The sequence below is a fragment of the Amblyomma mixtum genome, chromosome 1 (genome assembly GCF_055824585.1).
Source record: "Amblyomma mixtum isolate Tamu chromosome 1, ASM5582458v1, whole genome shotgun sequence".
Classification (NCBI taxonomy): domain Eukaryota; kingdom Metazoa; phylum Arthropoda; class Arachnida; order Ixodida; family Ixodidae; genus Amblyomma; species Amblyomma mixtum.
In genome coordinates this window covers 287,528,208-287,551,804 of record NC_143012.1, presented here as the reverse complement: position 1 = coordinate 287,551,804, position 23,597 = coordinate 287,528,208, and the positions used below count along the sequence as shown (strand labels likewise).

General features: G+C 45.6%; 2 protein-coding genes across 3 annotated transcripts; one reads left to right on the top strand and one right to left on the bottom strand.

Annotated features, from left to right (window-relative positions):
* Positions 1–458: 458 nt before the first annotated feature.
* Positions 459–9,241, top strand: RfC38 (replication factor C subunit RfC38). Of its 2 annotated transcripts, none has more exons than XM_089566295.1 (8): positions 459–655; positions 3,055–3,260; positions 4,342–4,439; positions 4,516–4,697; positions 5,905–6,041; positions 7,349–7,447; positions 7,544–7,613; positions 8,944–9,241. In XM_089566295.1, the coding sequence occupies exons 1-8, from the start codon at positions 569–571 to the stop codon at positions 9,130–9,132; spliced, it is 1,068 nt and encodes a 355-aa protein (XP_089422421.1). In that variant the 5' UTR covers positions 459–568; the 3' UTR covers positions 9,133–9,241. The 2 variants fall into 2 exon arrangements, with proteins under 2 accessions (XP_089422421.1, XP_089422422.1); XM_089566296.1 differs by having other exon boundaries at positions 491–663.
* On the bottom strand, positions 7,714–22,480 carry LOC149371961 (uncharacterized). Its single transcript, XM_089566294.1, has 10 exons — positions 22,280–22,480; positions 22,110–22,185; positions 21,885–22,023; positions 19,178–19,474; positions 18,876–19,085; positions 15,170–15,319; positions 11,501–11,587; positions 11,282–11,441; positions 10,652–10,901; positions 7,714–9,154 (listed from the first exon to the last, which is right to left on the bottom strand). Exons 1-9 carry the CDS (start codon positions 22,299–22,301, stop codon positions 10,666–10,668), a joined length of 1,377 nt encoding a protein of 458 aa, XP_089422420.1. The 5' UTR covers positions 22,302–22,480; the 3' UTR covers positions 7,714–9,154; positions 10,652–10,665.
* Positions 22,481–23,597: the final 1,117 nt, after the last annotated feature.

Below are 23,597 nucleotides of genomic sequence, written 5' to 3'. Positions count from 1 at the left end.
CTCAAAACCAATTATCATTTCCTCCTGGGCTTTTTTTATCTCCGTGTGCATGCGCGACTGCGACTGGCGCGACTACGACAACGATAGTTTCCATATATTGCCCAACTTCCCCTAGCATCTCTCCCACCCGACGATAGTGACACTAAAATATAGGTGAGACATGTTACTTCTCTTTTTGTTTCCTCGTAAAACAATTTTCTTTTCTTTTAGGTCCGCCTGCGCTCCGCCGATTAACGATTTCAGGAGCTGTCAACAGGACCGAAAACGAAACTCTGCAATAATTTTACAAAAATAAATAAAATATAAATTTGTGCAGTTACACGTTTTTGCATTGGTAAACATTTAACCGACGTTTTTGGTTTAAGCATATACGCAGATCCAAGACCTGCGCAGAATAATGCAAAAAAGTGTGCTAAAAATTGCTCAACTATGAGGTTGCCGCTATTTTCACGTCTTCTGCTCGCACGATAACAGATAACTTCTTGTCGCTGCTACTCGCGCGCTTTTTTCGTTTCTTGCATGTAACTACCGTGCTTCCTTTTAAAGTGCTCTTGGAACTGCTGCAGACATGAGCTTATGGGTAGATAAACATAGACCTTCTAACCTTTCAAAACTCGATTACCACCAGGAACAGGCAGCGTATTTGAAGAAATTGGTAAGTAGGTGAGCGGCGTCTGTCTCTGATTTCCAGAATGGTTTTATAAACCGTACGGTGGGATGTGTCATTATATTATTCTTGTTTTAAATCAGCGAGAATTTCTACCCTTTATACTTTCTCAGACTAGCAGGTGAAACACGCCGAGTATATGGTCCTCAGAACGACTACACGTTGGGAGCAACACGCAGAACGCAATCGCGCAGGCACAGCCGAACAGAATACGTGCCTTGTTTCGCTGTCAAGGGCAGTTACTAAAGCTTGGAGCGGTGTTTGCATCTTGAAAAGGAAGCTAGTAGGCGCTGTGACTCTAGGTCTAAGGCGCGTTCTTTGCTTGTCTTGAAGAAATTTGTCTCACTCGTTCGAGGCAAACACCTTAGCTCTGCTATTAGATGTGACTTGCTCAGGATGTGACTTGCACTACGGCGTCCCTCATAGCCTTAGTCGCTTTGGGACGTTAAACCCCCATAAACCTTATACCATCACTGTGCTAGAAATGAACAGGAAAGTGAGGCTACGTGGTGCTTGTTGATTGTCTGTGACATTGCAGCTTGTACACAAAAGCGTGAGTTACAAGAAGGCAGTACATACAGGGCATAGTTTCAAAGATAACTTGGCATAGTTCTGACTGCATTTTCTTGGCGACCTTCTTGCATATCGAGCTGATGGAGCACTTTGTGCAAACAGCACCCCTATGGAGCGAGACAGTTATTGAGTGTGAAGGAGCACCCTGGCACAGCACATCACAATTGCATTGGGATTCATTAGTAAACTCAGGATCATGGGGCTTGCTTTTTTCTGCTCTTTATTTTTCTGTTGTCCATGACTGCTGTCATTATCATCGTGGTCATGAACCACGTTATGCCACACTGCAAGACAAGGGCCTGTCCCTGCGTTCTTCAATTACTTCTGTCCTGAGTCAGCCGTGGCTGCCCTGTCACAAAAACTAATGTCATCCTTCCAATTGAGTCTCTGCTGCTGCCTGTAATCACTTAGCCTTCTTTCAGTATTCTTTCACTGGTTGAGTAAGGCATGTTGCTGGACAGGTTGTTTGGTAGACATTGCTGCACTGGGTGTCCACTTCTTGTTCTTCATCCGCCAGTGTGGCTTTTCTCAGTTCTCTCATTGGCAATCTGTCCTAACCTAGTTGATTGCTTTCATGTTAATTTCTGCCAGGTTAACATGAGCTTATGTTAGCTGTATGATCCACACTGCCGTCTTCATTCTCAGAGTTGCATTTATCATTTTTCTTTCTGCTGTTTGGTATGCTGTTTTTAGTCCAATTTTGTCTTGCTTCGTTAGCCTGCAAGGTTTTTCCTCGTAGACTAGTATTGTAAGGCTTTGTTCTGGCAAATATACATCAACACCAATCCAAGCAACATTGCACCATCACCTGCTTATCCAAGTTCAATGAAAATGTAACAAATTATGTACAGTTGTAAGAACGTTTTCTTTATTAGTTACCACCCCTTATGTAATACCCCAGGCATGGGGCCTTTAAGGAAATAAAATGAAATGAAATGAACACTTTATCTTCATACCAATTTCTTTTCCATAATTTCACTATATGTACTCCGCTAGTTCAGGGCTGACTGCAGTGTTTATCCTTTTCTGTGATATCGAGCTTTTTTTTAGTTTTCCTCATATTCTAATGCCTACCATTATTCTTTTGCCTGTTTGGTTCCTTGGGCGTGTTCAATAATTTGTGCCACATGCTCCCTCAATGCCTTGACTACATGGTATTTGCATGGCTGCTAATGGTTTTATGTAACTTGTTTGATTGCCACTTGACTTCAGTTGATTGATTTCAGTTTATAGCACACAGTTCATTGTGCTGTCCTGCTCAACCTTAGCAGCTGTGAAATCCTCAGTCACCTTATTTTTGGGTGCCCAGCACTTGACCAGCAGCAGGCCATGCTTTTCTAGAGTAATGCCTCCTCTCTGTACCACTCACTACCCTAGAAAATGTTTTATCCCGAAGTGTCTGTGCATCTGTTCAGAGCATTGCACACTGAGCTTTTTAAGTTCAGGGGATCTTGAGAGTTGGACTCAGGCTGCTTTGTATGAAGTGCAGTGGTTTATCTTTCTTTTTTTGTGCGTGTGGTTTACTGAGTGGGTTCAATTTATTTTCTTCTTTCCTGATTTCTGTATATCTTCCATCTCCTTTCCCTTGTGGCAGGAAGCCATGGTGGCTCCTTAGATGGCATTTGCAAGCCTCTTTCCTTCGTTTTCCTTCTGTTCTGTTTTTCAGTAGTAGTAATAATGGTAATTAAATTATCTCGGGAAGTGGCGGTAAAAGGCATTTTGTAGCTGTTCCCTCTACACAAGTGCACTTGAACTATTTAAAAGGCATCAGGAAGAACAGGAACTGTAGCACTTTTGGAAAAACCAATTCTCAGGTCCATGGGGGTGACTTTCCACACCTGCTTGTGTACGGACCATCTGGTGCTGGGAAGAAGACCAGAATCATGTGCGTCCTGCGAGAGCTGTACGGTGCTGGAGTTGAAAGGCTGAGGATCGAGCATCAGAACTTTGTCACTCCATCCAAGAAAAAGATTGAGATCGTCACTGTTGCAAGCAACTACCACATTGAAGTGAATCCAAGGTGAGCGGCCCTTGCTGCTCAAGTGCATTTCCTGCTGACTGAAACTGCACAGGAGTTGGTGTCAAACACAAAAATGCATGATGAAGTGTTGCCATATTTGAAAGACAAGACCTGTTCAGAGAACAGGCTGTACTTATAAATTGATAATTTGTGTTAGTGACACCACCTAGATGACACTGACGCAGTGTCCTTTTGAATGCAGGATTGGTGTTCAGTAACACAACCTGAACACTACCAAAGATCGGATTGATTGTAGGCACTGACGTGGTGTACCTAGACACACTGGGTTGTGCCTGTATAATTTAAATATAATATAGGTCAACTTTTGCCTGAGGTAACTGTGGTACTGGCGGTCCTGAAGTGATGCCTAAGAGAAAAATCTGCCTTCTTTGCTACATTAGCACTTTGCAAGCATGAAACATTTCTGTGTGTTATGTAATTCTGCTGTACGCCTCTAGTTTTAGCAAGACACACTGCTTGCTTTATATCATCTGTGGTCATTTGTGATGTGCGTTTTCATGGAGATGTGTGTCCTCAGTTACTCCCTTTGGTCAGAGGTACTGGGCATATCAAAAGTTGCAGGCCACAGTCTCTGCTTTTCAGCAGTATATTGTGGCACTTAAAATGCCTTTGAAGCTGCCAAGGTTCTTGGAGTTAAGAATGGTACTCCTGTTATCCCCACAGAGATTTCGAAGTTCAGAGGCATCGTAAGTGCCCCACTAAATGGCTCAGAAGCAGACCCTATGGCCTGGGAACTTTTGACGAATCCTGTATGTCTTGCAGTGAATTACTAGACACACAACGTGTACAGATCCTCACTTAGTAACATAAGTTTGTCCAAGCAAGTTGCAGTAGAATGAAGAACTGCTACTGAGCAGTTGCAATGAGTGAGGCATGCAAGCTCAGTTCAGTTTCATGATGTTTGATGGCAAAGCACCTCTGTTGTGCTAAAGCTGCTTTTGCCAGTGCTTAGCTTCTTTGTTGTGGAGATGTTCTGCTTGCCGAGACTATCGAGTGTACCATCTGCCTGCACTGCATATCACTGGCTTTCTCACACTTTTATGTGACACTGATTTTTCAGTGAAGCTGGCATCTACGACCGGGTCGTAATTCAAGAGCTGCTCAAAACAGTTGCCCAGACTAGGCAGCTGGAGAATAATACCCAGAGAGAGTTCAAAGGTATGTTGACCTTGTTTGGCTCAGTAGGGTGCTGTCTTTTTGTCCCATGTATTCTGACATGGTCAGTTCTGTGCAGTGGTTATCCTGACGGAGGTGGACAAATTGACCAAGGATGCTCAGCATGCGCTTCGACGCACCATGGAGAAGTACATGGCAACGTGTCGGCTGATCCTGTGCTGCAACTCCTGCAGCAAAGTGATCCCAGCTATAAGAAGCAGATGCCTTGGTATCAGGGTTGCTGCACCATCCATTGAGGAGGTAATCTCCTTTGTCATTGTTCGTATGGCTGTGTCTAAATTTGCAGTCATTAAAGGGGCATTGAGGATAACTCCATCCAATATTCTTCTTAGTAAAAATTGATTCTGTGGCTTTTTCTGGCAATGTTGTCATTTTTCTGGCTGCAAAAGATGCATTTAGAATTTTTTCTGCCACTCCACTCAAACTCATGATCAAAAGAATTCCCATGAAGGCTGAATCTTCACACTGCATTGTACTTGCGAAATTGGCCGGTGATGGCGATACCTCTCTTTCATTTCTTGACCTTTTTAATCGTATAAAAGCTCTGGTTTCAGTAGAGGTAGCATCGTAGTCTATAAACTAAACATTGCTAGTTTGACTGCTGGTAATTTCATAAAACTGGGTAATTTTCACACCCCGTTCATTCCCATCAAACGTATGCACTATTCTATTCAATGAAACTCCGCTAATTTGGAATAATTTGGCAGCGCTTCAGTTAATTCGGAAAGGTTGCAGAGCTCACACGTGCACAGGGCGCTGGTATAGCGCTGCAGATGAGTGATGATCATGGTGAGGGAGCAAGTTAGAAGTTGTGGCCAACATTTTTTGTTTTGTGCTGTGTTCTGCCATTTTCTTCTTTTGTTTTTGTTTCGTGGGCGTCGTTGACCGTACTGTCAGTGCTCTTCATGTTTTCATGGAGCCTGTGATCGCTTTACATTACATTGGTTGCGTTTATGCAAGGTGTGGTTTTGTTGACTTCATTAGCAGCATCGTCATCCTTCCCCCCAAAATCCATTACCTGTGTGAAACCTCTAGAAGTACCTTGTGGGCACCAGCCAGTAAAAATGCATCTTCCATCTTTGAGCCTCCATCCACCACCTTTACCCTCCAAAGGGCACGACTTGCCACCCACCCCCAAGAAGCCTACGCAGCAGCAGAACAAAAAGTGACGGTGAAATCCAATTCAAAGATGTAATGGGAAGGCGATCAAGGTAAAAGCAAAATGTACAGCCAATACTACTAATGCAGATTAGTAGCGTCACATCGTTTGATCACCTGTGAATTTTTTTTTCTTCGCCAGTTATCATTGCTGTTACACCTTTCATGTGTGTACCTCGGAAATATCACTCGTAATTCTGTGTGGTCCATCTTTGGAACACATTCAAAAGGCAGGTTTCTCTGCACTGGTACCATAGTTTTGAAAGCAGCCGTATTCTATTTTCTTCAGGTCATTACAGTGCTGAACCTTGTAGCACGAAGGGAAAGCATCAACCTTCCAGACACCCTTGCACGAGCTATAGCAGTGCAGAGTCATCGTAACCTGAGAAGAGCAGTGCTGATGCTGGAGGCATGCCGAGCTCAGCAGTGAGTATCCCTTTTGTCACCACTGGACCAATGTTTTGCTTTAACATCCCAGGCATACCACAACTTTATTAGAACCCCTTTCAGTGCCCCTTTAAGACTGGGTGCTCTAGACAAGTGAAACCCAATCATTGCTGTTCAGAGTTGTGTGGCCTACTCTGCAGTATTAATTAGTGAAGACTAACTAGCAAACTTTTTAAATATTGGCTTCAGTAATTTTGAAAATATTAGACCACTTTTGAAAAATAGCCTGCTGAAATGTTTCCAACAGGGTACCGTTTATGTACCCTTTTTATTGGCCCTAAAAGAAAGCACGCAAAATTCAGAATCTACCTCTTGACAGTGATGCTATTTAAGTGCCCCAGATGTGATGTCAGACAGAAAAATCCTCATCTCATATCCCGCACCCAGTGCAAACAGAAAGCCCTGTTGCAGACGGTCTTCCGGAGGTACGTGTTTTTTTTTTTCCCCTTATAATGCATCATCTTGTGGTGCCCAGGTAGCACCACTGCAAAGAAGTGCATTTTGAATTTCGCGAGATTTCGAGTCTGGGCCCGTAAAAAAAAAAAAAAAAGAGGACTATGTAAACGGTACCTTGTTGCTAAAATTTTAGCTGACTGTTTTTCAGGGTAATCTGCAACTCTCGTACTGACACTTTCCTGTAGCCAATATTTTAATATTTAGCTAGTTAGTCTTAACTAATTAGCCAACTTTGCAGAACGAGAAAAAAAGATTGGAGGGGCAGGCACTGCCGCCGGTGGGGCTTTGTGACCCAGGGGAAGAGCAACCACCCATGACCAATCATTAATTTAACTGCCACCTGTGACCATGGTCAGTTTTCTCACTATGTCAAACGACCAAGGCTGCTTCTCCAGGGATTTTTCGCTCACAACGCCAGCGCCGGATTTTCTGCAGAATGTGAGCCTGAACGCTATCACGTTAATACTGCAGACTAGGCCACACCAGTCTCAGTACCACCAAGTTGGTTTTACACACAGCCTTTTTTTAATTCGTAGTCATTTCACATTCGTGCAGCTGAGTGTGACTGGCATGGGTGGGGTTGGGGGCAGTGACCTCCGCATAAGCATCCCACATGGGCTGAATCTTTTTGTGCGCAGTCATTATTGCATGTCAGCTGGTACTAATTTTCCACGTTGCCAGTAATCGCCATGCAATTCTTTGCTCATTGCCTTGCAACTGCCAGTGCACGAGGAAACCTTCCTCTGAAAGTACTAGTATTTGAAAGCTACTAAAAGGCACTTTCGGTAGACTGCATCATGCACAGCTGCCGCACACCGCTCTTCCCACAGGTACCCATTTTCAGATAACCAGAAAGTACGCCAGCCTGACTGGGAGCTCTACCTCGAAGAGACAGCAAAAATGATTGTTCAAGAACAGAGTGTGAAGAGGTGAGGGACACGCTGGAATGTCCAGCATAACAGCTGCGCACATAAAACAAACATTGTAATGGCAGCACCCGCTAAAGGGCAAATTTCAAATTCCAGGTTGTCCGAAATCAGAGCTCGCCTGTATGAGCTTCTCACCCATCTCATTCCACCAGATGTCATCTTGAAGGTGAGTTTTGTTCCTCAGCGATCAAGCTGTCATCGTGAGCAGTATGAAATTCACTGGGCCTACAGGACTCACTAGTAACGGTGAACAAAGTGCACTAGTATACACAATGGAATAAGCGTTTATTTGTACTGTAAGCAATACTGACAGGACCAGGGAGCGTGCCCATCAAAGAACATATATCGGGACTGGGACAAACAAAAAACTGGTGGCACTTATACACAATGACATCGTGAACTTTTACTACAGTATTTACAAGACAGTAGTGCATCTGCACTGTTGGCAATAGCTATGTTAGTTGTATGGAAGAAATGTAATGAAATGGCACAATGGAAGAAAAACAATGACAGACTATTTAGCATGGTTAAGCCAAATGTGAAATAGGTGCGCGCTAGCACTTCAGGTTCGGTTTGAGGCTCGGTACTGAAGATCAAGCAGGCGTCAGACAAAGATAAGTGGGGGGCCTCAGTGCTAGTGCATTAAAAAAAAATTCACATTTGTTGCAACATTTGCAGCATGCTGATCTCCTAAAGGCACGATACTCAGTTACATTAAAAATGTTCAAAATATGAAAATACTCACTGCAGGGGTGATTTAAGACTACTGTTACAAACACTTCTTATGTGAACACCTTTGCAAGCAATTAAGTCGCACTGTATGGGCATATTTACAAACAAAAGGGAGAGGTTCCTTTAAAGAACCTGAAATTCCAGCTTCATTCCGTTAGCAATGCACGAGACATCAGTGAATGAGACTACTGGGCTTACGGTGGCAATATTAGTTTGCTAACCACATGGATAATTCCGAATGGGAAGCTATTGCATTTGCTTCTTGAGCCTTGGTTTGCAGAAATTTCCTCCAACTAAACTAGGCAGCTGCCAAACTAATTTGTATCAGGTCTTTTGCACTTAGAAGCAAACTGTAGTTACTGGCTGAAGCAGACCATGCAGGGTGTTGAAGTTTCATACATTCAAAGCAGAAGCGAGAGTTAAGACTGCACTGCAAACGTTGTGATTTTGTAAATTAGCCACAACACCTTTTAACAAAAAGCAAACGCAAAACATTTGATCTTTGTATATCAAGTACTGGCAACCAATAAGGAAGCAATTAAAAAAGCGGGTTTTATTTATCTCGAGCAGAGTGAGATCAGTTGTCAAGTGTAATGGATGCAACAGTGCTTCCTAAGCTTACAAGCCCTGAGCAGAAGCATTGCACTGACTTTGCTGACATCAGAATAGCTAATCATGCCTTCTTCGCCTTAGCTGGAGGGCATGGCGAAGCTCTTTATTCTCGATCACAATGGTAAATCACAGGGTGTGGTGGTTTCGTGCAGGGCCTGCTGAAGCAGGTGGTGGCCAACTGTGATGGGCAGCTGAAGGGAGAGGCCACCGCCCTGGCAGCCCAGTACGAGCACCGGCTGCAGCTGGGGAGCAAGGCCATCTACCACCTGGAAGCATTTGTGGCTAAGGTCATGGCCATCTACAAGAACTTCCTCGACGAGAGCATCTCGGGCTTCTTCTAGCTCCCAATGCTACAGCACCACTCTGCAAACAAAACAAGAGTCCCCTTGGAACCACACAAGCTGTTTTCATTCTGTTTGTTCAATAAAACTGCCAAGTGTGGACAACATAGTTTGTTTCCCAAGTTTTATTTCAGTTCGATATTTTGCAATCATCCAAACAGTGTAATCCGCCGCGGTGGCTCAGTGATTATGGTGCTCGGCTGCTGACCCGAAAGACGCGGGTTCGATCCCAGTGAAATTCTAGAGGCCCGTGTTCTGTGCAATGTCAGTGCACTTAAAGAACCCCGAGTGGTCAAAGTTTCTGGGGCCCTTCATTACGGCGTCTCTCATAGCCCGAGTCGCTTTGGGACGATGCACCTCATAAACCAAACTGTGTGCTACTGCAAGTGATGGTCACCATCGTCAGATGGGTTTGAAGTTGCTGATTACCTATTCACTTGCGATATTCGCACACTTTTTTTTAAAAATTAAGGCTTCAAAAAGGGGATGCACAAGTTATGCGGAGATTTTGCCAACGTGTTGAAAAATTCTACAAAGGTCCTAACGTGCAATACTATATGCCTTATAATTGGCGCCTATACGTCGAGCCCCAACTTGCACGCTTGCTGGCCCAAAATACAATCCAGCAGTCGGGGGCAAACGGCGCTCTCGCACACAGCTCGGCTGACTAGTGGCAAACTGAACAGCAGATCATTCAGTAGTTTCGGATTCCGGTGTGTGAGAGGTTTGCTCTTGCAATTGTTTGTCTGGGAAAGTTGCATACGGTGACACGGATCTTCCCAAGCCTGCCTTGTGCACTGTACTTGCTAGTGGTCGGGCGCAGCAGGGAGCACAAAATTTTTTTGTATAATCCTGGGTAATAAATCAGGGCTGCGCAGCAAATTAAGCAAGTAAATACGAACATTCAGTCTTGTGCCAGTTAAGTGGCACATGGGCCTAGCAAGCTGACTGCATATGTCACCATGTACAACAGCAGCTGGCACTTCACTTTTTTTGCTGAAAAGGGAAGGTGTCTTTTTAAATTACTTCTTTCAATGCAATCCAACTATTTCTGATGTGCACTCAGGGAGGATGAGTGGATAAGAAGATACGTTTCAACCAAGCTCCAGTGTCCAAATATAGGAAGACAAAATATTAGCAGCAGACTACATGCATAGTTAGATTACTCACACGAGATTTAAATTCAATAAAATTGTCTGCCATGTCGATAGACGATAAAAAGAGTCTCCAATTACTTGAGCTGTACAAAACAAGGAAGCAAAAAGCAGGCGTCTTGTGCAACCCAGCACACACGATGACTGTGTGCAGTAAGCAGTAGACATGGATGGCCTTGTTTAGCATCACCTGCCACGAGTTGCATTTAAGTCTCACTGTACTGCATACACATCACTACTAGATGTTACTTTGCAGTGAGAAACAGTCACCTGCACTCAACATAAGAGCTTTAAACAGGATTTGCCGCATGCTTTCCCAAAGTTTCCCTTCACAATACATTACAGTGACATTCATGCCATCGTACCTTTGTACACTTCGTCACAGGGCGCACACTTTTTGTGAAGGGTCTCCACAGGAAGTGTCCTTATGAGGTGAACATGCGGCAATGTAGTCGTCCTCTCTTAAGTATACGTGCACCGTTGGCTCCTGTTTCCCAGAAAGGAGGCTTGGCAACAAGGCAGTCAGGTACCGAGACACACGGAGACCGCCAGAATGATTCACTGGTGACAGGTCTTGGGATGGTTCTGTATTGCAAACGGGCTCCATTTGCACTCCTGAAACATTAAAAAGAAAGGGTTTTTTTTCAGCAAACCATCAGAACATCTTTCTATTTTACTAAGCTATCTTACTGTATTGCACTTCTAAAAGATATTATGACTGCTCTGTCATGTAACTACACACAGCTGCACTTTTTAGAAGCACAGTGCTACTTCAGATTGCATAATAAATGCTTAAATATTGATACGGCTACATAGGCGGCTGTTTTTGTGACATTGAAAAAGCATGCAACTTCCAACTATCACCTGCTTCTGCCAAGAAAGACTTTGCCCTATTTTCAGATTACTTTCTGCACTTGAACTCGTGCAAACACTCAAGCCTTCTGAAGAAACCAGCAATGAGACTTATTCCTTAGAAAATGATTCCAATGACATACGTGGATCTGTTGCTTTATTGATGGTGGCCAGAGCACCTAAAGCACCAACGTGGTTCTGACGGGCTGCTCTAGCATAGTACTCTGCTGCCGCGCCTTGATCCTGAGGTACAGCCAGCCCCTTCTCACAGCATAGGCCCAGGTAGAACAATGCATCTGGATCCTAAGGACAAGAGACGTTTCAGGCTGGTTTCGCACGTTTCAAAATGATCCAAGCAATACCTCGGCAGCAGCAGCATCCTTCAGCAGAGGCAAGGCATCAGCATAGTTGCCTTCTTCAAGGTGCCTGTGTGCAACATATGTCTTGGCCTGCGCAAGAAACATGTATTAACAAAATGTCAGTACCACCAAACATAACCTCCATGAAGCCATAAGGGGAGAATAAAAATTTTTCACAGAACTGCAACAAAAACACAAATAGAAGATAGTGGAGGCCAGTTTGTGCTGAAAGTTTCATATCTATGGCATTTACAAGGACTGATATATGGCTAACATGTGCTCATCCTTGACCAGCAAATAAAATTAGCCAATTCGATTGAGACTTTTAAGTTTTTAAATATTTTTTTCATGACTTTGGGGTCTCCAGCTGTCTCGTGACGAAAAATTATAGCAAGATATGCAGTACGAATTTTGATTTTTTTTTATGCGCAGTCAATGAAAATTGTGAGAAAATCATGCTTCTGGTGGTCCCGGTGCATCACAAATTCTGTGGCTTTCCGATGACAAGGAACCAACATCTTAGCATCATCATAAAGAGGAGAAATCAGAATATCAGAGCTTGCGTTAGTTGCAATGCCGCACTCCTCTGAAAACAAGTACAGTCGAACCCCGCTACAACGAACGTCGCTTCAACGAAATATTTCCAATTCCCCGTCAGCTCGCTATACAAAGTAATGGAACAAATTTCTCATCACAGCGAACCATTTTTGGGGCGCGTTTCCGCTTCAACGAAATTTTTGCTATGCGAAGCTCGATTTAAAAATATATCTTACAATAAAACAAGCATATCGCCGCCCATCTATGTACTTCCATAGGCCCACGCTGCTTTGTTTCGCTAAACATTCGCTGGACCCAACTAATCCGCTCACTGAAATGCACATGATCACCGCCATAGCTTGGTGTTGATGACTATCGGGCTGGCTGCCTTGCGACAAGGCGCGGGGGCAAGCTCCCGTTTTCTTCCAATCCAATCCAGAGCCGCAACCAATCCGTTGCCAAAGGACGCAGCAGCCTGGCAACAGCAGCGCGTTTGCCCTAGTTTTTTTCACTCGTGCTTGTGCTGCTAGTGCGCTGTATTGAATGCGAGCATGGCGACTTCATCTACAGACTGTTGCGCAAATCAGAGAAAATCGAAGAAAAATTCTCTCGGCTTAACCGCGCGTTTGTTCAGGCTCAAATTTCGCACAGAGGTTGCATTTAGTGGTCAGTTTTGTTTTATACTACATTTAGGTGGGGTACTTGCCTGATTCGGGCAGAATTATTTGGAAATCCCCATCGTCTGTGGCGACGGAGACCCAAAATCGAAAGACTTCGCAGCAATGGTACGCGTGGCGCCATTTCGCAGCCATCGGAGAAACGAGGTCTCCACTTAGCACAGCTGGGTTTTTCCGGTGGGTGCGGATGGCGCTACGGGCACCATTGCTGCTACATTGCTGCGATGTCTTTCAGTTTTGGATCGTCGTCGCCACAGACGATGGGGATTTCCAAATAATTCTGCCCGAATCAGGAAAGTACCCCACCTAAATGTAGTATAAAACAAAACTGACCACCAAATGCAACCTGTGTGCGAAATTTGAGCCCAAACAAACGCGCGGTTAAGCCGAGAGAATTTTTTTTTCGATTTTCTCTGATTTACGCAACGCGCGATAGAAAGCGGAAGTTCCTCTCGCTTGAAGAGAAGGCACGGATTATCAGCGCGGCATCCAGTGGCAGGAAAAAGGGAGATGTTGCAGCGGACTTCGGCATCTCACAGAGCACGCTGTCAACGATCTTGAAGTCGAAAGACGCGATAGCGCAAGCTCTTTCTTCGGGGACATCCGCGAAGCGGAAAAAGCTGACGCAAGCGGCTCATGAGGACCTTGAGAAGGCTCTCTACACGTGGTTCCTCGACGTGCGCGCAAAGAAGATGCCGGTCAGCGGAAACATGTTGCAGCAAAAGGCACTTGGCTATGCCTGTATGCTGGGCATCAATGATTTCAAAGCCAGCTCAGGGTGGCTGACCCGTTTTAAGGCCAGGCATGAAATCGTCGCTAAAGTGCTGTGTGGGGAGTCGGCCTCATCAGACGCCGACGCTGCATCTGCTTGGGCATCAGCTACTGTGCCGGAATTAATGGAGAAATATGCCACATCAGACATATACAATGCCGATGAAACGGGACTTTTCTTCGAGCTCCTCCCCTCCAAGACGCTTCACATGAAGGGCCAGCCATGCAGCGGAGGGAAGCATAGCAAAAAGCGTGTGACTGTGCTCCTGTGCTGCAACATGGACGGGTCTGACAAGCGCTGCCCACTGGTGATAGGCAAAAGTGCGAAGCCGCGGTGCTTCAAAGGTGGCAAGAGCCTGCCCGTCAAATATGTTGCCAATAAGAAGTCTTGGATGACACGGGCCGTTTTCAAAGAGTGGCTAACCGCTTTCGACCGTGACATGACGGCAAAGAAACGTAAGGTTTGTTTGCTTATCGACAATTGCTCAGCGCATAACGTTGAAGACGTTCAGCTTCAAAGCGTGAAAGTAAGATTCTTCCCGCCGAATTGCACGGCTTTAATCCAGCCGCTGGATCAAGGTATTATCAATAGCGTTAAAAGCGCTTATCGACAGCGACTGATTCAGCGGCTGGTGTAAACATCGACACCGGTCGGGCAATCAAAGTGGATTTGTACATGGCTGTACAGATGGTCTCAGCAGCGTGGACGGCAACCAGTCGCAGTATCATCTACAACTGTTTTGTGCACGCCGGCTTTCACTCCGATGCTCAACTGGCAGCGAACTCCACGTCGGACGAGGAAGGCTGCAGTACAATTGCTCCACCCTCCACAGAGGCCAATGCGGCATGGGCAGCCCTTCAGGACTCCGGAGATGTGCCGGCCGATGTTCACATCGGCGACTACATCGCTGTTGACAGTGAAGTGCTAGCTCACGAGGAGCTGAGTGACGAAGCTATAATTGAGGGCGTTCGCCACAACGACGCATCATCGGATGATGACAGCGACGCGGAGGACTTAGCGCCACCACCTGCAATAAAAGTGATGGATGCTTTTGATGTGATCCGCAGATTTTTCGGTGCTCACGATGACGACGTCGCGATGCAACTGTTCACCGAGTGCGAAAGCCGCGCCACTGCACTCGTGGCAAAAAAAAAGAAGCAGAAGAAGCTGACCGACTTCTTTGGAAATAAATGATGTTTTGGGACTATGTGGTCCAACCTGACAGTGTTTTTGGGCTGTTTTCACCTCAACGAAATTTCGCGCGCCCCGTCAGTTTCGTTGTAGCGAGGTTCAATTGTAAAACCATTCTAGGAGACACGAGGGAACAAACTTTAGGGTTGATTTTCTCGGCTTCCATTTTTTCTGCGATTCTTTTGCGAAAATCCTGTGGCACACACAGCGGCCAAAAGGAAACAAAATACAAAAGTGCTGCACCCCTAGGCCTCATGCAGTAAGTGTGGCCAAATCATACTGCTTTGCAGAAGTATGGCACGATAATTTTGAGCCCCTGCTATGCTGGCCTTCTCTTGGAGGGAGCAAAGCAGCTCCTTCATCCCCAGGGATAACTAAGTGTGTCTACTCTACAAAAGCAGGAAACTATAAGGCGTGATATTTTTGTGCAAGGCATAAGTTCATGCAAGCAGGCTGTTACTGGCTGCGAGCAAACACTGTGAAGGTTTTGCTCACCTGAGGAATGCCCAGGGCAGAGGCCTTTTCAAGCAACTCCCGGCCAGAATCGGTGCTTCCCTTCTCGTAGCCATTCAGGTAGAGCACACCCAAGTTGTAAGTTGCCTGAGGATGGCCACGAAGGGAGGCTTCCTTGTAGTGCATCACGGCCTGAAAAAGAGGAGTGGACCATAGCTGCGACTGCTGCCTGATCGATAGGCTTTGCATACCTAAGATCCACAAACAGTACTTGACTGACAGAGGGACACATCACAAATGCAGCTGTACCCTTTACATGCGCTGTCGCACCATCTGCCAAGTCCGTTTTTAATGCACTTCCCAAAAAACAGATCTGTGCCAACCAGCTCAACTTCAAAAGCAATTTTAACACCGAGTTGGCAAGTGGTAAGCCTCATCTTTAGACATAGGTCGGCACACTCACTCATGAGTGCACTCATGTCGCCTCACTCACACTCACACTCACGTCTGTGAGTGCGAGTGTGAGTGAGTGGTCGTGATTGTGAGTGGACGTGAGTGTGAGTGCGAGTGAGTGGGTGTGAGTGAGGGGGGTCACTAGTGTGAGTGCGAGTGAGTGGATGTCAGCATGGGTGGCGATGAATGTGAGTGTGAGTGAGTGGATGTGAGTGTAAGTGGAGATGTGTGTGAGTGCGAGTGAGTGGATGTGAGCGTGAGTAGAGGTGAGTGGTGAGTGGATATGTTTGATGAGTAGATGTGAGTGGACATGAGTGGCAATGAGGGGTTGTGATTGGACATGAGTGGTTGTGTGTGGACGTGAATGGCAATGAGTGGTTGTGAGTGGAAATGAGTGGACATGAGTGGCAATGAGTGGTTGTGAGTAGACGTGAGTAGCAATGGGTGGTTGTGAGTGGAGGTGAGTGGCAATGAGTGGATGTGAGTGGTGGGTGGACGCGACAGCGAAGTCTGTCATGTATGTTTCGCGACGACGATACCCGCTTAGCTATTTTCATGTTGTTGACAGCTGAGGGAAGCAAATATTGATTACTGAGGGCGCTCGAGGCAGCATAAAACATCATGTGCTCATGTCTTTGGACAACCGAAGCAGAGGATTCCGCTGGCACAGGAACGGCAATATTTCGTTGCATTTGTAGTTGACCATTGGCACGGGCGCAGACCCTTCGCGGATGCAATGTGCCTCTACAAGTTTTGTGAGATCCTTTATCGAATTTCGCATTGCCAGTCCTGAAAATATAGGCAGGTGTATCTTGCCACGCTCCTCGCACGGCTCGACTTCATATACACAAGAGTTACGATGCTTACTGCTGAAACAACGACTGTCCGCTTCTTGGCAATGACTACCGTAAGATGGGATCTCGAGGGCTGCAGTGGACTCAGGTTTTTTTTTTTGTGTGCCCAAGTGTGTGCATTGCAGAGCTCTGCTCTGGCTGTAATTTGTTGATTGGGCCGGACCCACGCGAAAACCTGACCTACTTGGCGCCTAAGCTTTGTCACTGGGGGAGTGAAATCGAAAGAAGCTTGTGAAATGCGATTTTGTTTATTTTTCGTGTTTTCAGTGAAGTAAGGCGCGCGCTACAAAATGGCTCACAAGTTACCTGCATACGCATTCTTCCGCGAACAACGTTGAAGAATAATCAGGTGAAATGTAAGCGCCCCCTATCACCACGCGGATGTGCATGTGGTATCCGCACGCACTAGCCTCAAAAACATCGCGCTGGTTTGTAAAACCTCCTTCAGACAGGGATTATGTGCAATGCAGAAAACGTTCTGCGCTGCATACATGTCTACAGATCGGTCACACATAGTAGCTTAGGAGGTTTTGTAAATGGATTGCTAATGACAACTCCCCTTAGCATCGTTATTACGCGGGGAAATCCTCTACTTGCGGCTCATTCCAGCCATTTTCCTTTGCGTGAGGAAATCACTCGATCGTTTGAAAAACACGCTCCATTTTCGATGCCCGAAAAGTATTCATAGTTGCCATTTGACTCCAATGTGTTCAAGCAGAGTCACGGAACGTCATTGTCAAGCAAGACCAAATATTGGTAATTAGACACCATCCAATACTATTGCCAAGACAAATTCATTATTTTTACTTAGACACCGTTATAGGCGCGCGCACAAGGGAGGGAGGTGCCACCCCCCCCCCCCCCCCCCACTCCCCCTGAATCGTCTAAGCCCCCTAATCGCCAAGTCTGCCTCATACAATTACTTGTCGGACCTGTTTTGTCACAGGTTACAGTGCAGTGCTATGTCCAGTCAGGTTTTTTAGTGGCCGAAGACCCATGATGTTGCGTTCAAGAACTGTTTACTGTCCGGGTCATTTTGAGGCAAGCTTTTCAGGTTCTTTTTTGCTGTGACAGTGAAAAAAACAAATCTGTCACATATTTGCTGGGGTTTAGAGAGAATGGAAATTACTCTGGAAGCGGGATGTTACACTGATACTTCAGCGACGCAGTGGCATGCCTTCCTCTGCCGGTACTCACGTGGTGAACAAGGGAGCCGAAAGCCTCAGTGTGCTTGCGAACGTTTCAACAAGAGGGCTGTCTTAGTCAGGATGAAGACAAGACCTCTTGTGAAAACTCTGGCAAGCACCCTGAGCCTTTCCCCTCTCTTCGTTCACAGTTTGAGTTTGAAGGAACCAGCGGCTTATCTTCTCTATACTTTATATTCCTCTGCCGATGTTACAGATTAAAATAAAAACTACTGCTGAATAATCTCTTCTATATTTTGAAATTACATCGCATGGAAAAAATGTTTTATAACCATTCCTCACCTTTGCGCTCCGTTCTGGCCGTAAGGGCCTAGGAGAGAAGGTTGAGGGTGGGGTGGGGGCACTGCGCTGAAACATGGCTCATTTTCATGCAGAACCCTTCGAACGCCTATGGACACCGTTCAAAAACTTCTCTAAGGATCTTAGCTGACGCTGAACAGGCACTCATCGTCTCAGCAGCAAGCCCGGAAGCGCACGTGCGTACCATTCAGTGCATGGAATATGCGTCATCAGTGACCAGTTTCATCGAGCAGTGAAGACGTGAAAATTGGCCAAACAGCCCGACAAAGCCTGGGCCGCTCAGCACCCCATCTTTGCGACACAGGCTATGCTAGGGGAGCCATGAGGGCAGTCGGCTGCCGCACTCAATCTCTCAACCCCTCCGTTGTTAGCAAACAAGGAAAGAGTGAGTGAACGTGAATGAGAGTGAGCGGACATGAGTGTGAGTGGTTGTGAGTGTGAGTGAGTGGTTGGGAGTGCGAGTGGTCATGAGTGTGAGTGAGTGGTTGTGAGTGTGAGTGGTCATGAGTGCGGGTGTGAGTGAGTGGTTGTGAGTGTGAGTGGACATGAGTGCGAGTGTGAGTGAGTGGTTGGGAGTGTGAGTGGACATGAGTGCGAGTGTGAGTGAGTGGTTGTGACTGCGAGTAGTCATGAGTGTGAATGCGAGTGAGTGGTTGTGAGTGCGAGTGGTCATGAGTGGGAATGTGAGTGAGTGGTTGCGAGTGTGAGTGGACATGAGTGTGAATGTGAATGAGTGGATGTGAGTGCGAGTGGCCGAGTGTGAGTGTGATTGAGCCACGTCTATTGGTGCCGAGGTATGTCTTTAGATGCTGTTAGCAGAGAGCAATGTCTCGAAAACTGACAACTTGCTAAAGCCATGAACACAAGCGTTAAGACGGGCAAGCTCAACAGGCCTTGGTTATGCACCACTACAGCCATGCAACTGTGCTACATTACCTTGTCCAAATCCCTGCCGACACCTTTGCCAGTCTCATAGCAGACTCCCAAATTGTAGTACGCCCGGGCAGATCCAAGCATCTTAGCTCGCTTGAAACTTTCCAGTGCCTTCTTTTCATTAGTTGGCAGCAGCTCAGCACCCTTAATGTCCTCGAGGCAGGCAAAATATTCTCTCATCACATTAGCAAGCTGTTCACTTGCTTCAGCAGGCTGCAGAAGAAAGGACAAGTTAGATCGGCGAGTTTTCAATGAGAGGTCCTTGTTAATGAGCGAGACTCAAAACTGGTGGCACTGCCACTCACAGAAGATGGCTCAGGCGGTTCCTCCTCAACTGAATAGACACCATCTGCAGACAGTTCAGCAGGCTTTGACCAGGTCTGCTGTTCTCTTGGCAAGATCGACCTTGCTGAGGCAGGCAGTGGGGAGGTAACAACAAGACGAAAGACGAAGTTCCGTATGATGTGACACAGGCTCAAACACCGTTGCTTGTCTTCCAAGGTGCCGTCTATGCCGGCAATGGTGCGGCCAGCTTTGTCGCTGCCCCACAGGCATCGCCTGCTGTGCAGCTGCACGTTGAGGCCCACTGCAATGAGTGTCCCCTGTGGAACAGTGAAGGCCAGTGCAATAAATCAAAAACCATCGCAGAGATTTAGCAAATGTCATCACAGCACAGTATTTTGCATGATGTTGCAACAGTATACTGTAGCAATATGGTTCCAGCAGTGTTTCCTGAGAACACCGCTTGGGTGAAAATTATATTTTAGTCATCGAAGCAAACCGGATACTCTTGTTGTTTCTTGCGCATTTTATTCACACTGAAAGCAAGCACAATACCTGAAACACCACTACTGTACAGCACATACCATACGATCCAGAAAAGTTTATGCAATAAGGATTGCACGACAGAGCTTTATACAGGTATAAACATTATAATTAGGACCCTTTTTTTTCTTTTCTTTTTTTAATCTGGTGAAGAAAAAAAGGGAGGAGAAATCACACAATTTAGAAGTCAAATTTGGGCATAAATCAAGTTACTAAAAAAAAAATTGCCACTCAGTTTTCTTTTTTTTTTTCAGGCAGACAAAAAACTAAACGATGAGCATGCTGTTTATTACCTTCCCAGACCAACAAAGGTCTAGCTTAATAATAATTTTTGTATTTGCTCACATCTGCATGCACTACTATTCTGATATGCACCCACTCTTGCCATAAGGCACTAATGGTCAGTGCTCACACATGATGTCGGCAGAAACTTGAAAAAAAAAAAAAAAAATTCAACAGTGACACATTACATATCGGTTTCACTGACTCAATATTCCAGCGGTGAATGCTTAAATTGGTCAGTATGAATAAGCTTGTCTCACATGACAGTACGCGGAGTAAGGCAGTCCCTGCTTATGTTAAAAAAAAAAGGGAAAGAAAGCTACTGAAGGATTTGCACTCTGTATCAACTGATGTTTTTGTTCAAAGATTGTACTTGCAATGAACAGCCACAATATACCAGCTAGTGCAGGCAAACTGATCACAACTGCTGGATGCAGCAATGTTATGCTCCCGAGAAACAGGCACTTTTCAACAAATATAAGAGCTGACTTTCATTGAATATTGAAGCACAAGAAAAGTGTGGTGCTGTGACACAGCCTGATACAACTGTCACTTAGGAGCTGGGCAGCTCAACACCAGATGACAGCGTGTGCACGCCAGGATGCTTAGTTTAAAGCGGCACCACTGACACTTCATTACACATGAAAGAATCATGTAGTTAAAGGCTTTCTGATTTGAGTCAAAGGTTCTAGCACATGCTGATGTCTAGCAAGATTAGAACTGGTCGACACTGATCTGGTTTCAAAAGATTTTGGCAGTTATCACGTGTTGCGGAAATAAACACGCCCCGCAAAATGCTTCTTTCAGATAAACGGGCGCATTGTTCGAGCTCAAATTTAGCATAGAAATGGCATTTGGTCGGCAGAATTGTTTAATACCACGTTTGCTTGGGGTACTTACCTGATTAGAACAGAATAAGTCGGATATCCACATCGTCTCCGGCGACGACGAAGAAAATTAAGCTGCTCTGTCAGCTGTCGCACCGGTGGCGCCATCTCGTTTGTTGGTCATGAAGAATCAGCAAAGGAAGGAACCTAACCCCCCGAAACCCCTTCCTTTGCTGATTCTTCTCGACCAACAAACGAGATGGCACCACCGGTGCGAAAGCTGACAGAGCAGCTTAATTTCCGTCCTCATCGCCGCAGACGATGTGAATATCCGACTTATTCTGTTCTAATCAGGTAAGTACCCCAAGCAAACGTGGTATTAAACAATTCTGCCGACCAAATGCCATTTCTATGCGAAATTTGAGCTCGAACAATGAGCCCGTTTAGCTGAAAGAAGCATTTTACGGGGCGTGTTTATTTCTGCAACACGCGATATGTGTGCCACATAATTTGTGGTGGCCTGTGCTCTGCTCTGGTCAATGCTTAGTGGGTAAATGAGTCCAAGGGAAATGATAGCAGCTCTAAATACTGCTCCGGTGTCTAAATGCTGATTTACTAAACTACATCAAATATCACTAGCTTCAACTCCTACGGAGCAGGGTGTGATGGCTATCGACTGCAATGCTGCTTGGTTAAACGGGTGCTGAAATTTTTTGCGACCACAAAATAACATGTACAAAATATTTCACATAAACTCTCTTTTTATTTCGGTACACTGTCAACCCCAACCGGGGTTTTTACAGGGGGACGTAAAGCTCGTTTTAACTGTGAACTCAGTGTACTAGGGACCCAGGATTTGCAATAATCTTCTATTTGCCGGTTTTATCCGTGAATTTCACTGTCTGACCTCCAGAAAATAGACCGATACAGGGTAATTACCCCCCCCCCCCCCCCTTTTTTTTAGAAAAGAACTCTACTCAAAAGCACACATATCAGTAAGCAATAAAAGCGGCACTGCCGCAACAGGCTCAAGCCAAAAGTTTACCATCAGGGTAGAGAACTAGCAATGGATACTCACCACCCATCCGACAGTTTCCATGAAACTGCATGTTGGTCTGCTCGTATAGAATCGTCCATCGTCATGACAAGTTTCTCGTTCTCGTCTTTCGTACTGGCGCTGTCTATTTGCGCCGAGATTTGCAGCTGGGACAATGAACCTAAGACCAGAAAAAAAAAAATAACAAACGTCGGAGCTCCCGTCTCAAGCGCACACGTCCAAACGAACATATCTCGTAGTACATACCTCTGGGTGTCTTGTTTGTCAGGAGAATCTTCCGACTTTGGTTTGCACTGCTTACGCAGTCTCCATCGCGCAAAACCTAAAATTAGGGATGTGACAGTAAATAAAGCGCACTTTTGCTGGAATAACGGTGCTAATTAACTACGAGTCCCTCGTGCAACATGGGAACTCACCTCTGAAGTTTGAACGCCACATTCGGTGTCGTTAAGTCTGGACGCTAAATGCAAAAGTTTAAGTGCTTCGGTTAAGTTGAAAAATCAGATCCTAATCGGCTGTTCACAGCGACTACAGCAAAATCCGCGATAAGATCACAGCTGCTGAATGCAGTGCACCGCGCGCTGCCATATCACGCCATTATGCTCAGCTCACATCTACCCAGCATCTACCGTTGTTGTCGCCAGCGGCCGCCAGTTGGTTGATGGTCGCTGGCGGCCAGCTGGCAACATGCCACGGCATACATAAAGCATGCTTGCACAAATGGCGTAACCGTTTCTGTTTTTGCACGCCACTCAATCCTTATAAATTGTGAAGAGGGAACAAGTTCTTTGCGTGCAACTCTGCAGCGGGAAAGGCTGCGCGCTGCATGCAGACACGCACTACCGCACGCAGCCCACCGCAAGAGGCAGCACCTCTCTTTCGTGCCGCTTGGACGACTTGGAGCACGTCCGTGATTTGGAGCATTTGGAGCTTGAATGCGCACGTGGAGCTTTTAATTTCAAAGTCCATGTCTGGTATCCAGTCGTCAGCATACTACTGAGAAACTGGTTCTTTAAAACACCCGTTTTGATCTTACGAGTGGGTTATAAAAGAGTCTGCCACATCGGATACCTCGAGCAGACGACAAGCGGACGCGCCGTGCGAGCGCTCGTAGAGGGGCGGAAATTTCAAAGACCCCATAACAACTGTCCCACTTTGAGTCCCCATAACAATTGTGAAGGTCAGTCTCATCGCGATCAATAGACTCAATTTTTCAGTGGCTAGAGTCTGGTGGGCTTAATTTTATGGGTTTAATAGGAAATGAGATGGGATTCAATATTTTAACGAAATGCAATGCTGTATATTTATAATAATTAAATGGAAGAAATTCGCCCTGGGGTCTTGTCCGTAAAGCTCAGTATCTTAATCCCAGGTGAAAAATTGTTATTGGGAATCTACTGGTTCTGTTGGAACCAGCAGGAAATTTTACCTGTGGTTGTACAGGTTTCAGTAGGCCGGGTGCTTACTGGTTTTCTGCTGGTCGTACTGGTTACAGCACTGTCCTTACTGGTTTTCTGCTGGCCACAGCGTGCAACCTAACTGCTGGAAACTTTTTGAGCTTTTTTCTTGTAATAATTATATCCTTCAGCTAGAGAAACCTCTTTGACCGCGAGTGCTGAAAATGGAATAAATAGCTAGCACCAAAAATGTTGAACACCCATAATGGGGGGTATATTATACAACGTGCATTATAATGTGAATGCATGAGTTCTGCATGAAAGTTTGTATATTGTA

Excerpts from the sequence above, each read along its gene's own strand:
- RfC38 (XM_089566295.1), top strand. The coding sequence starts at position 569 with ATGAGCTTATGGGTAGATAAACATAGACCTTCTAACCTTTCAAAACTC. Across the intron at positions 3,261-4,341 it reads CACATTGAAGTGAATCCAAG|TGAAGCTGGCATCTACGACC; the intron begins GTGAGCGGCCCT and ends CTGATTTTTCAG. Across the intron at positions 7,614-8,943 it reads CACCAGATGTCATCTTGAAG|GGCCTGCTGAAGCAGGTGGT; the intron begins GTGAGTTTTGTT and ends GGTTTCGTGCAG.
- LOC149371961 (XM_089566294.1), bottom strand. The coding sequence starts at position 22,301 with ATGTGGCGTTCAAACTTCAGAG. Across the intron at positions 22,024-22,109 it reads GACAAACAAGACACCCAGAG|GTTCATTGTCCCAGCTGCAA; the intron begins GTATGTACTACG and ends TTCTGGTCTTAG. Across the intron at positions 15,320-18,875 it reads TCGGCAGGGATTTGGACAAG|GCCGTGATGCACTACAAGGA; the intron begins GTAATGTAGCAC and ends CCTCTTTTTCAG.